Source organism: Orbicella faveolata, unplaced genomic scaffold, assembly GCF_042242905.1.
Source record: "Orbicella faveolata isolate gen_17 unplaced genomic scaffold, um_ofav_v1 contig_25, whole genome shotgun sequence".
NCBI lineage: Eukaryota > Metazoa > Cnidaria > Anthozoa > Scleractinia > Merulinidae > Orbicella > Orbicella faveolata.
The window spans coordinates 1,675,017-1,688,038 of record NW_028301553.1 but is presented as its reverse complement, the minus strand read 5'-3'; the positions used below and the strand labels follow the sequence as shown (position 1 = coordinate 1,688,038).

At 35.1% G+C, this 13,022-nt stretch overlaps 1 protein-coding gene across 4 annotated transcripts; it reads right to left on the bottom strand.

Moving 5' to 3' along the window:
- Positions 1-742: 742 nt before the first annotated feature.
- On the bottom strand, positions 743-13,022 carry LOC110040588 (uncharacterized). 4 transcript variants are annotated; one of them, XM_020745838.2, is made up of 8 exons: positions 12,390-13,022; positions 10,352-10,390; positions 9,900-10,010; positions 8,815-8,879; positions 7,364-7,444; positions 5,744-6,621; positions 5,253-5,346; positions 743-3,357 (listed from the first exon to the last, which is right to left on the bottom strand). In XM_020745838.2, exons 1-8 carry the CDS (start codon positions 12,591-12,593, stop codon positions 3,321-3,323), a joined length of 1,509 nt encoding a protein of 502 aa, XP_020601497.1. In that variant the 5' UTR covers positions 12,594-13,022; the 3' UTR covers positions 743-3,320. The 4 variants fall into 4 exon arrangements, with proteins under 4 accessions (XP_020601497.1, XP_020601496.1, XP_020601500.1 ...); XM_020745837.2 differs by having other exon boundaries at positions 743-3,191; positions 12,390-13,021; XM_020745840.2 differs by lacking the exon at positions 743-3,357 and adding an exon at positions 3,413-4,482.

Genomic DNA, 13,022 nt, shown 5'->3' with positions numbered 1-13,022 from the left:
TTCAAAAGTTGTAAATAATAATAATTCAGTGCCAAATTAAACTCAATGTTTATAGCAGACGTTTTGGGCCTAGCCCTAGTTAGCCCTTCCTCAGTGGACCAATTGTCTACTAAATCACAGTAATGACCTCAGATGAAACTCAAATTCATGTTTGCGGATTGGTCAATGTCAAATGCAAACGCGTGGCCGTCAACAATACGCAAAATTCAGAATATCATGTCGTTGTCGCGATAAGTAGATCGTGGACAGACGAAAACTGTCCCGCAGAAAATACATGGCCAACCCAAGTTAAAAATGAACAGTCAAAAAAATAATTAAATATAAATGATCAAAGGGCCCGCAAACGAAAATGCTGCTGGTATAGGTAAGATCTGTAAAAAGATCTGATGAAATAAAAATATAATGAGGCAAGTCTGATTATTACGTAGAGAACTCAAATTCTAAAATATAGGTTAGTCAGCTAATAGTCTGGAAATAACCTGGTTCCAGTAAATTCATAAGATGTTTCATGTCCGAAATGCGACACTTTCAACCAAAATTCAGGAAAATCTTGGAGGAAAATCGAATGGTATGGGAAATACACGGGAAAAGTTTCGAAAATTTGGGTACACCTCGTGTAGTTGTAATATCTATGCAGCATTCATTGATATATCATTGGGAACAGAGTAACTTTATGTATAGGTTACTGTACGTAGGTGCAACGATTTTGCATTTAAAGACACAATGAAGACAGCACACAGTATTATCACGCTTCTATAATTTTATTGCTACATCTAGTTTCAATTTTTCTTCATATGTACACTTGACGCTAACTAATATCACTTTATCTTTTGAACGATAGCATGTTACTTGAAGCAAGAGTAATTCCAATTAAATTACAATACAAAAATAAGCTCCAGTACTAGCAAACTGAACGTTGTTCGCAGTAAGGCCTGCTGATATAACTAACGATAGATATACAGTCAACTCTCTCTTTTGGCGTGAACTTTTGGAAAGGGCACATGAAGTTACTCGCTGTTTGAAGTTGGCCGGTCAGCGGTGTTGACTGTTGGTCATTTGTCCAATTTCTCACTAAGCGTTTGATGTCAGTCTCAAAAATAAAATAAAATAAATCACTTTATTTCAATGTCGAAGGTTTTTAGCAAGGCTGTACTAATTGTGGACACTGAAATTAGCAAACAAATATTGTAAATTGGACAGAAACTTGTTAAAAATTCCAACTGGCAGGAGGCTGACCAGTTGGCTATCTATCAAGCGTGGAGGAGTTGAATCTGGGACCAACAAACACAAATCCACCTAGTGGCAGGGAGGATGATTTGAAATCAGAACCTCCGGATTACAAATCCAGCGCCCTTACCACTGGGCCACGCCGCCTCCGCTAAAGTGGTAGCTTGCATCATCAAATGTTTGACCGCTCCTCTCTAGTGGAGGTGGGAAAGGGTACTAGAAAATCAGTATGATAAACAGACTGGGGAAGTCGACAACTTTGCCACTTACATTTCACTGAACACATCCAATCACGTGACCGCCGTCACCGTAACGGGGCAAAAAAGCGAGTATAAAAAGTTTAAACATGCTAACATTCTGCCGTTAAACCACTAACACAATCTTAGCAGTAATTTGTTTTTGATTGAGAAATAAGCTCTTTGCACATAAAAGGCATAACCCTTGTCTAATAGGCTCAGAAGACAAAATTTGAGAGGATAAGCAAGGGAAGTCAGATCAAGGTCGAACTTTCAAAATCTATTTTTAGAGAGCAGATGCAATCAACAAGGACGTCATAATGACTGACAGCACTGATCCCTAAGGTAACGCACGTGAATATCAATCATTACATCATAGTAGAGTAGACTACTACTATAATTATACAAATTGTCTAAAGACAAAGGAAAACGTTAATTGTTTCCCTGTTGCAAGCCTTTGCGCATAATATTGTACATGTTAAAGATTCATACTGTAACAGATTCACGTTTGAAATTTATGTAAGTTCCCTTGGTTATCTTCTGCTGTTAATGATTTCGTCCCTGGAAAAACGCTTTTCAAATTTTATCAATATCATTTCATTTCAAAGTGACTGCAAATTTACCAAATTTCTTCACTTTAGGTTAAAGCTGATCGCATGTTCCAGCTTTCATTTGTAAACAGCGCTCTAATCTAATATTCTTGTAGCTGTGTACATAACAAAGTGCCCTAAACTATTTGAATCACAAGTTCCGTTATCCTAAAATACTAATCAACTATATCTCATGAACCAATACAATCTCAGGCATCTTTTCACATCATAGATACCAACTAAATAGAAATAATACTTCAGAATTGTAACCATTATTACCGACCTGTAGCTGAAAATGAAACCAAGAAACCTCCTACGAACCCTCATGGTTGCCAACGAATAATAATATTTTGCTGCCAAAAATAGTGAAAAAATCTGGGACAAGCAAGGAGGGAAAGTGAACTAGTGGAGTCACAACACATGAAATTCGCTGTTTACTGAATCTATGAATAATGAGGTTCAATATCAACAAAAAGAGTTAAGAAATGTTCCTGTCTTCGTTTCCTGTAACAGCCAACGAACAGCCTAACCTTGTTTCAAACACAGGTGAAGTAAAAATGGCTTCAATGATTTATTTTAGTCTTATTACTATAAGTATTATTAATGTATTTATTTATTTATTATGTGCAAACGTAGAACCTAAATCTCTCTAACTTTCACATAGAAAAATAAAATTATTTTCAAATCCATTGGTAACATTAATTAAAAGGGTGCAAATTGATTGTACCTGAATTCAACATTGCTCTAAACAAAAGCAAATCAGAGCAACAGGAAAACTTGCCCAACCTAACAAAAATGGACTTCAATTTTGTCAAAAGACTAAAAGATTTCCAAAACAAAAATGTCCTTCTGGAAAATTGACATCCAAATCGTCTATGGAAAATACATGTAACTCTGCCTAAAAACGTTTGATATAGAAGAATAACAACATGGAAGACATTTTTCTTCACTTGGACTCAACAACAAATACAATCATTTTGCACTCTAACTATGATTGAAACCAATCTCTGATCTAATTGCTTTAAAGTAAAACAAAATACAATTTAACAAAAATAATATTTTTGTGTGCAAATACAAGTGCAGTGGTGACTATCTCTTTCTGCCTTTCTGTGTCTTCTGATATTGTGCTTGTGCAAGTCTGTGCAAAATAAACAACAAAACAATGAAACAATACAAATATTTATAAAACCCAATTGATCTTGTTCATATGGAATCTGAGCTACTGCAGGATACTGCAGACAACAGCTGGACTCCAAAGCTGACAGATTCAGTAAGCCCTGCCTTGTCGACGACGATTCAGTTTTCTGGTGCAAGTGATGTTAAAACAACAGGTGAGAATATAATCACACACACAAAAAATCAAAAGAAACAACTTCTCCACATTGTTTATTTAGACAGCTTTATAAGACATTTTCCCAGTAACTTAAGTTGCTTATTCTCCAATTCACATAAAATTACTCATGACAGGTAAAGTTTTGTAACACGAAAGTGAACACTTTGAAATGTGCATCAAAAAATTTAAATCACATTGAGAGCTCTGGTTTGAGCCAAAACTTCAGACCCATTCATTGTCACAAAATTAACAATTTAAGAACTTGAGCGGAAGACATTATTAGAGCACTATTTAGTAATTAACTTTATTAAGTAATCTATTAATGATGCATCTCCTAAAAGCAATAAAACAAACCTTTTAAAGAGTGAAAGATGTTATACAGTTAGGAACCTTACATGGCAACCTGGCATTAAGTGATTATGTCTTGAGAATAAGTTAGGAGCCTACTTTAAGAAACAACAAGGCAAATTTTAAACAGATTGACATATTTTTATCTGAGCTTTTACTGTTTTAAGTTAATAAAGCTATGTGAACAAACTGAACATTATGTGCGTGAATTTTAATATGTAAAATGATGAAAATCACTCAGTAGACCATATCTGTATTCTCATTATTGGACTGAAACTAACTTGCAAGGGAGGCTCATGTGGGCCCAGGGGAATATCATTCAAAAGAGATAAACATCATTTGCATTTGAAATGACTCCCCACATTAGGCGCTTTTGCAAGCTAGTTCCAGTCTAATACGGGGAATATGAATATGGCCTATTAGGAGATATATGAATACAACTGAAAAGATAATTAAAGATCAACATTAAAAAGTTAGGTGCCACCATTGTGACAATCAATGAAAACAACATCAAAAATATTCTTCCTTTTATCATTTTTCCATAATTCTAACCTTCTGGACACCTTGTTAAGACTAGTATTTTATGTAAAGCTGATTGATTTCTTCCCCAATAATAAAGCAAAGCAATAATTTCTTATTATTACATCATTCATAAAACTGATCTTTAGCCGTCATAGTTAGAGTCAGTTGTGTCTTGATGTAGCTTCAACAAGATACATGTACAAGCGTACATGTTCATCAGTTTGGACTGAAAAGAGGATTGCAAGTATTAAACATAAATAACAAAACAGAAAAAGCTTTGAAAACAAATGAGATGACAGGAGTATTGTAGTGTTAAGTTTAAAGAAACAAACAAACAAACAAAAAAAGGAGCCACAGTAATACTACAAGTATTAATTTTTCCTTTAAGTGTAAGCTTTACTGAAAAAAACAATAGCAGGATGACAGCTTTTGATTTATTAATTATAAATTATTTAATGTCATTTCTGGTATGAAGCACAATATTTTAGTATTGTTGTAACAGTGCTACACAGCTTTGCGCCAAGGGACATAAAATACATGTACATTCAGAACCATAACATGTACATTGACTTGTAGTCAAAAGTGGTGCAATTTTTTTTCCCTGACTCCTGCCAACATTGGGAGATACAGGCTCTCCTAGCACTTTTAAATGCAGGGGGTTAATGCAAAGGAGGTTCCAGCATAGTGGACAGGGCCCTGGTTATAAGCAGGTTGCCAAGTAAAGCCTGAATGATCTTAACCTCATAGGGTGGGGTGGGTCCAAAGAGTGACCTTTTGGACTTTAAAAAAATGCTCATTTCCTTTCCATGGAGGCCTATTGTAGCTGACTGCAATGTGTACAGTAAGGTAGCAGTAGTTAGCGAGCCACACACTCAAACAGTTTGCCAAATTGAAAAGCCTGATTTAATGGAAAAGTTGCAGGCTTGTTGCGGTTTTGAAATTGAAAAGGTTTTCAAAAATCAAGACATAAATATTAAACATGCAGGAATGGCTTACTTTGATGCATCCTCAACGTCCATGAGAAGGGAATCTTGTTTAAGATGGAGACTATCTCTGTTCATTAACTCTGTGACCAGCACTTCATTTTGAGCTGTGAAGAATTCAAGACACAAACATACATTTTCACATGTTCATTTAGAAGCCCAGGATACTTTTTCAATATTACTCTTACAATCTTTTGACAAGTTCTTTTACAAACGAGTATGCTCCAATTATTATTACATGTTCTTCAATTGTGATGAAGCAATTTATTAGTAAAAACAAAACACTCTACCTCTACCTCTCATTTGGTTAAGCACAATATTTGACCCATCCTTTTCCAAATTTTAATAGACATCCAATGGGGCATCAATAAGAAGCTCAATCAATAAAATGATTTATTATGACAGTTGCGTGCAATGATCATTTTGCCATGTATAAATCAAAAATGCTCTGTATCGACACACTTTAATTTTCTGTTCCTTGGTGTTCTACATTAAGTATCTTACCTTCAATTAACTGTGCCATGTTCTTCTGGAGTGCTTTGAGTTCATCTATAGTCAGTTCTTGTAACCTCTCTTCTGTCCAGCCTAGCATTACAGTTGAATAACTCTCCTGTTTCTCCTCCTCTTCGCTGTCCTGTTGACTCAGTTCTAACAGAACTTTCTTGGTTTCCTCCTGAGAAATTTCATGATTTCCTAGAGTTTCTGGTCTAACTGTTTTAATACTAAAAGACTCAGACATTTCCTCATCACCCGCAACACAACCTGAGTCTCGTTTCTCATCATCAGAAACATCTTGCTTATCAATAATATACTCTTTTATATCGCAACCATCTTCATCTCCTTCAACATCGCTAAGCAAAGTATCATCAACAAAACAAATTTGCAAATCTTTGGGTTTTAAAGAGAAGTGTTTTAACCTTTCATTTGCAGTGTCCACAAGCTCGCTGCTTTCTAGATCTTGTGTTTCACCCTCTGAAGTAAGACATGATTCTATTGACTCCCAATCAGTAGTTGGTGATGGCAACTCTGCAGGTGAGCTAACGGAATCTATGCCAGGAAGTTCATCGTTAAAAGTGTCACCCTCAATAACTTGATCACTATCATAAAGGTGTCTATGTGGTCCATGCTCTTGAGTATTTCTAAAATTCTCCTCTGATACTTGCTCAAGGCTGTCATTAAAAACATCAGAAAGATTGTCATCATCACAGTAAGAGGCACTCTCATTACTTCCCATAAAAGGATTGGTCCTTATATGAAAGCTGCCACTATCTGAGGTAGAGTAATTTTGTTGTAAATCCACGTCAAAATTTGACATGTTATATGAACTTGTTCCTCTCTGTCCAACAGATTGTTTCTTGTGTTGGCGCCAGGCTCTTTGAATGCTAAATACAAAACAGTACTGATGAGAAATAAATGAATCTTTACATCCTGTATCCATACATGCATTGTTACAGATACACGTAACGACTTCCTTGTCCACCAAATTTTAAGGTTAAACACTAAAAGTAACGAAGTAATGTAGTATGTTAATTAGCATGGAAAATTTATGCATCGAGTTTGGAATTTGCTGAGGTGGAGAAATCAATTGACCAAATAGTTAATGCCAGTCAAAATACAATTCTGGTTCTTGTTTGGGCAAAGTAACTCCTTAATTAACAATAACACCTAGCTACTGACAAAAATGGGCCTGAAAAGAGAGTGTATTGTCAGAAATATGACACAGTACAAGTGTTCTGTCTTAAGACAAGTATTTACTGGTAACAGAATGATAAATGTGTACAGTGTAGTTCTAAATATTCCCAGGCCCCTGGATGACTAACCCTTCATCATACTTTAACTCCTTCTAATAGCTTTTTCACAGGTTGCCCCAACAAAATGTATCTAAATAACTGTCCATATAAAGATATAAGAGTTCAAAAAGGACAGTTCTTATTTTTAAACCACAAAAGCAGCATTGAACATTTCCACGTACATTCAAAAATGAAAAAAACTTACAAACAAAGAGAGAGCAAACAGTCATAACACTAAGTCAAAATTACATGCACATCTCCCATAGAATAATACTCTTGAATAAACATTTGAAATAAAGTACACTGAACTATTCAATCATTGAGTCAAACTCACGTTATAACATCACATTCAATTCCTCTTCTAACGTTTTTACGTAAACATGTATTCTCTTCCATTTCAAGGTTTAAGCGATAGCTGTTAGAAAAAGAATAAAATGAACTACATGTAAATGGCAACTGAATTATTAGCTTGTCTTGACCTGGTGTAAACCAAGTGTGTTATTACTTTGACAACAACTACAGCCATGTCTGAAATGCAAATTGTACAAGCTAAATTTTGACCCTTTCATTTTCCTTATTCAATGTCATGTTTCTTAAAATACAACTGTTCTAACAATGTGTTGTCACATCAACAAAAATCTCTTGAATACATTTTTATTTTATTTTTTTTCTTCATTCTTCCTAACCTTTTTCCTGACATTTTCTGATATTATAAGGAGTCTTTCAACATTGATCAATAGCAGCTATTTAAGATTAATTCTGGTTACATCTCAGACAGGCATGCCTGAAATTTACTTCAACTATTTAAGATGTCGTCTTTCTTTCAATTTTTAATAGTACATGACTCAATGTACTTCATCCACAAATCAGAAGTGAAATTAAAATCAGCTTTTAAATCAAATCAGTCATTTTTAAACCAAGTGAAAAATATGGATTATTAGCAGCCAGTTTCCAAAATGAAACCTGAAATATTACTGCCAAATAAAGGCAGGTTATCTCTCTAAATATCAAATTTCATACATTTTCACTTTCCAAGAATAACATGAGCCACAGATGAAAATATTATTGGGTAGAAAACATAGAAAGCAAATTCCCTAAAAATATACAATAATTGCCAAAACACAGTCGAAACGAATATTGGTGTAAAATAAATAATAACACTATCCCTCCAGATATTTTGTCTACCTCTCCATCAACATTACAAAATTGACGACCATACAGTAGGTTGTGTATCTTTTTAAACCTGACTACGTGTGGCTTTTGTAACCACATGATTAATACAGTAAACAAATCTGAATGAGCCCACCAAGGATTATGCAAATTGGCAAATTATAAAGTGAAAAAGATTCACCATATATAGTAAGAAAAAATATCTTAGGTGTTACTCATCTAATCATTAAATGTATTTAGAACATGAATATAACTTACAGCAGCTTTAAATACCAGAAATGTGCTATAGGTATCTTACAATTCAGCCTGTTTCATGCACCATAAGCTTCAAACTGCTTTTAAAATTCTAATCGCATGATGGCTACCACCCACATACATGCATGGTAAACATGAAAACATTTCTAATTCAAATCCTTCAAATGGAACAAATCTATAATGGACTGAATGCAGCTACAAGACACACACAAACACTTGTCATGTGAACAAACACCTTTTCCATCTCATTCACCTTACAACTGATTTTAGATCACAATTTTTGCCTTACAATTTCATGGCACCTTTTTCAAAGAGAACTTCTTAATTTTCTTAATAACGAATCTACTATTTTATGCTTACTTTTCTACCAGTAATTCTCCTTCCTCCACTTGTTCTCTTGTTCTTGCTTCTCTTTCTTCTTCTTCCTGTTGTTAAAACATCATAAATCAATCAATCAATCAAACACCGCACAACAAGAAATCCAGTTATACAGTCAATAACATGTATTAAACTCCAAAGGTTTCACAAGAAAATCGTTGGTACCAAAGCTGCAGTTATGTATCAAATAACCAAAAATATTTTGATCATACATGTATATATTTATGAAAACTTGCCCATATCACTGACTCCTTAAGATATCTATCAAATTTCCACTAATGCTTTTAAAAGGTTTAGATTTCATGATCTGATCCTGGAATTACTTGCAAGTATAATTAATAACTACTGCAGGGTATCTGAATATAGACACAAGATAATTTGTCTGAGACAAATTGTCAGCTTTGTTTTATAAACCTACTTCACAAAAGTTGAGCACGACATTATGCACACTCAGGTTATCAATGAACCCTTCAGTTATGATACAACTCCCTTGCAATCTATGCAAATTGTCAAGAAAACAGGTGGAAGGTATAATATCTCAATCAGAAGGAACGAAGGAAGGAACGAATGAACTGACTATCATAAATAAACGTGTAGTACAAAACTCTTAAGATTTTTTCTTTTGAATAAAAACATACTGACAATTTGAACAGTTAGGCACTCAAATGAGTAAATCAGACCCTGGATTATATGTGACAATATGCCAGTTGTTGACATTGTTAACTATGCCACGTCAATTCTAAAATTTTGTTTTAGTCTAATGTTTGTGTGGCATGCCTGCAAAGTACAGACGGTTTGTTACAAAGGCATGAACAGTACCTAACAGCTACTTGTCCACTACATGTATATACCTGCTATTTGTTTCCCCTGAATTAAAAACCTCAAGTGAAAATATTCTTAGTCTGAAGAACCCAGCTGTTACCTGAGCAAGATTAGTTATCCATGCTTGTTTTTTAATATAATAACTGTGCAATTACTGTTTTGCACAATTACCATTTAACAAGGGCATCTTTTATCAGTTGAGATCAAAGATTTTTCCTGATCACTTAAGTGAAGTTTTAACTTACCTTGATAAACTTCTGATACAGAAGTTGTACAAACAACTTTCTTGCTAGGTATCCTCGGAAGTGGGCCTGGATACAAATCGCTGCTGCTTCCTCCTTTGACAATTCACTTGGCTATATTTATTTGTTGCATTACCAAAGGAAAAATCACAAGAAGGCACACATTAATCTAATATAATTGAGTAAAAATAATACTGCGAGTAAATGAACACAGACAATGTTTGTAAGGTGTTCAAGGCTTATGGTGTACATTGTTCCAAATGAAAGTCTCGATAAGGTGTTTTTCTATTCACTTTATACATTGATTATGACAGAGCACATCTTATTCTGCGTGAACAGTTTATGAACAAATCTATTAACAAGTCTTCTGCAATATTCAGGTTTTTCCCAGATTACAACCAATTTGTGCTAACTAATATAAAACACTATTATCAGAAAAAAAGCACAATGCATACCAAAGGTAATACTCTCTTAGCCAACATAGGATTTATTGCCTGTGAAGAAAAAATGAGAATTAGAAACCAACAGAGATGAATATTAACAGTCAGCTAGCCTCAGCAAACAGACTTCCAATTTTCTTCCTGTGTTACGAAAAGGACTTCAGTTTGTGAACTGACATCAGTTGACAAATTACTGTGTGAAAATAACACTATACGTGACGGTCACATGAGATTGTACCAATGTTATGTACATGTAATCTCATGAAACACAACTTTTTAACCAATTACGATTACAACAGAATACAGAACTAATTTTATTTACATAGCATGTAATTCACTGCATAGAGACTGAGTCTGGATATGTCTTGGGAAGGATTTCACAGAAACCAACAACATTACAAGTTATACACTGTAGCTGAACTGAACTGAGCTAACAAATGATGACAGACACTTCTGTCAAAACATGTAAACATGTAAACTAAAAACTTTGTTCTTCTTCTTGAAATTATTTTAGCATTTGTAGCAAGCAGAAAATAATGCACATACTTGTCCCTCAGAAAAGGCCTGTCAGAATCAAACAATACTTGAGACAAACATTCTGGGGTACCCTGACTTGTTTGAATGATGTTTTTTAGTTACTTTCGGTTTTTGCTTTTTTTAAGTTAAGTGTCAAAAATAGTGATAAATATGTTAAATTTACTCTCATCATTTACTCAGAAACAATGCCAAATTATTTCAGACTAAACTGGCAAAAGGAGATGTCATAATCACGACCAAAGCAGCTCAAAACCACAATTTCAAGGGTGTCTAGCAGGACAGCTCATGAATGGGAGACATGATCAGCAACCAATATAATATTGTTTGTTGATCATGAGATCAGGTGCACAGTGCTGGTAAATATAAAGTTTGTTATATCCTTGAAAGGCCATACTCTGTTGACAACAGGGTGACCTCCCAGACAGATGTTAAGTCCTACTAAATAATTATCCCCAAAATGTTATTTATAGTATAATTTTGGACATATTGCTGTGCACTTTCAAACCATTTCTCTAATTTTTGCAGTGTTTGTGAAAATGAAAGTCCTTTAAAATCTGCCTTACCAGGAACTTTGTTAGCATCTTGAAATTGAATTATATCACTGAGAAAACCATGTCACTTGCCTATGGAACAATTTGGCCAACTGCCAGTCTCTTGGCATGGCCAAGCTTAATTTCCTTCTCTTAAAATCTCTTCTGGGAGTGATTATCTTCTCCTTTGCTATGGAAACATTTCACATTAATTTCTATAGCAAATTACATTTTGACAGTATGTAGAAAATTGTCACCCCAAGATGCAGATGTTAAGTTTTAGACCCTTTAAACTGCCTCTAATGAGAAGAAACATATTCCATAAAGGAACACATGTCAATATTACAATGTTTTCTAAAGTGAACTTAACTTCACGCAGGTCAAAAAGAAATAATTAAATTGTTAAGCAAATAACAAGTTCAAACAAAGAAGAGAGTTCGCACTTTGATGGCTTAATACCTGCTTTCAAAACGGCATACTCAACCGCAATAAACCTGTGATAGGTTGACAACCGAGGAGGTATATTTGTTTTACAAAATGCACAAATGCCACTCCACTCATTTTATGCTCGCATGCAAAAAAGTTGAAGTAAATACAGTGACACCCTCTCTTTCAAGAACACTAAACAAGTTAAATACTGACCAGGCCGATGTTTCCTGCGAACAGCTTTCTATAACTGACATTTTCCAATTTGCCAAGCACGCTAACTAAATCTTTGACTCGAGTGCTTTTCTTAGCCCGTTAAGCGCGTGCTCGACAGCGGATCGGAAATTAAGCTAAGAATCATATAAAACACTGACTCGACTTTTTGCAAGAACGGCAAACCACATTATTACTTTCACCACAGCTGTTTTCTCTCGGAGAAACTAGGAAACTGATAAATAAATAATACTAATAGACTCAGACTAAACTCCCAACTGCAAGTCAACCATAAAACGTCCATAAATTAAATTGCAACTTTCTATTTCAGTGTAATTCGTGCTTACCGCCATGGCAGCGCGGGTTCTTTCGTAACAGTTCTTTTTAATGGCGCCCATATCCAGACCTTGTAGTGTACTGTCTATTTGTGAATCCAGCAATTCTGGCAAAATATTCTGATCATAGTCGCAGACATCTGTATCTTGGTAACTCGATTCGCCATCATAATAACAGTCGCCATTCACACTTGAAGTAGGAGTATGGTGTTCCATTTATCGTTCCCACTCAAACGCTGTTTGTACGCAATCAACATGGAGAAAATCGTACAAAAAGACACGTCGCTTTCGTGCACAGTTTTGTCATAAGGCGTTCTCAAATTTCACCGATTTCTCAAGGATGACAAACACGCAACTTCACACTAAAATATCACTCAAACGGTCGTTGGGAGAGTCCACCCTCGCAGACGTCACTTCCTTTACAGATCATGTTGCCCAGAGAAGAATGGATTTCAGCGTTTGTTTGTCGTCCAGGGAAAGTATCTCTCGAATCAAACTTCAACTAGCACCGATACGGGCATTCGAAACCGCCCGTGAGAGACGTAATCGCTTGAAATTCACTTAACTTTCCGTTTTGATATGTAAATTTGTGTGTAGGAATCAACGCCTGGCGCCTGGCATGCTAAACCGAACTGGGGCGAAACG

Bases quoted from the DNA above. Each gene is read 5' to 3' on its own strand.
- LOC110040588 (XM_020745837.2), bottom strand. From the start codon at position 12,593: ATGGAACACCATACTCCTACTTCAAGTGTGAATGGCGACTGTTATTAT. The intron at 7,445-8,814 runs GTAAGCATAAAA...TTTTTCTAACAG, and splicing joins GGAGAATTACTGGTAGAAAA to CTATCGCTTAAACCTTGAAA. The intron at 5,347-5,743 runs GTAAGATACTTA...AATTCTTCACAG, and splicing joins CATGGCACAGTTAATTGAAG to CTCAAAATGAAGTGCTGGTC.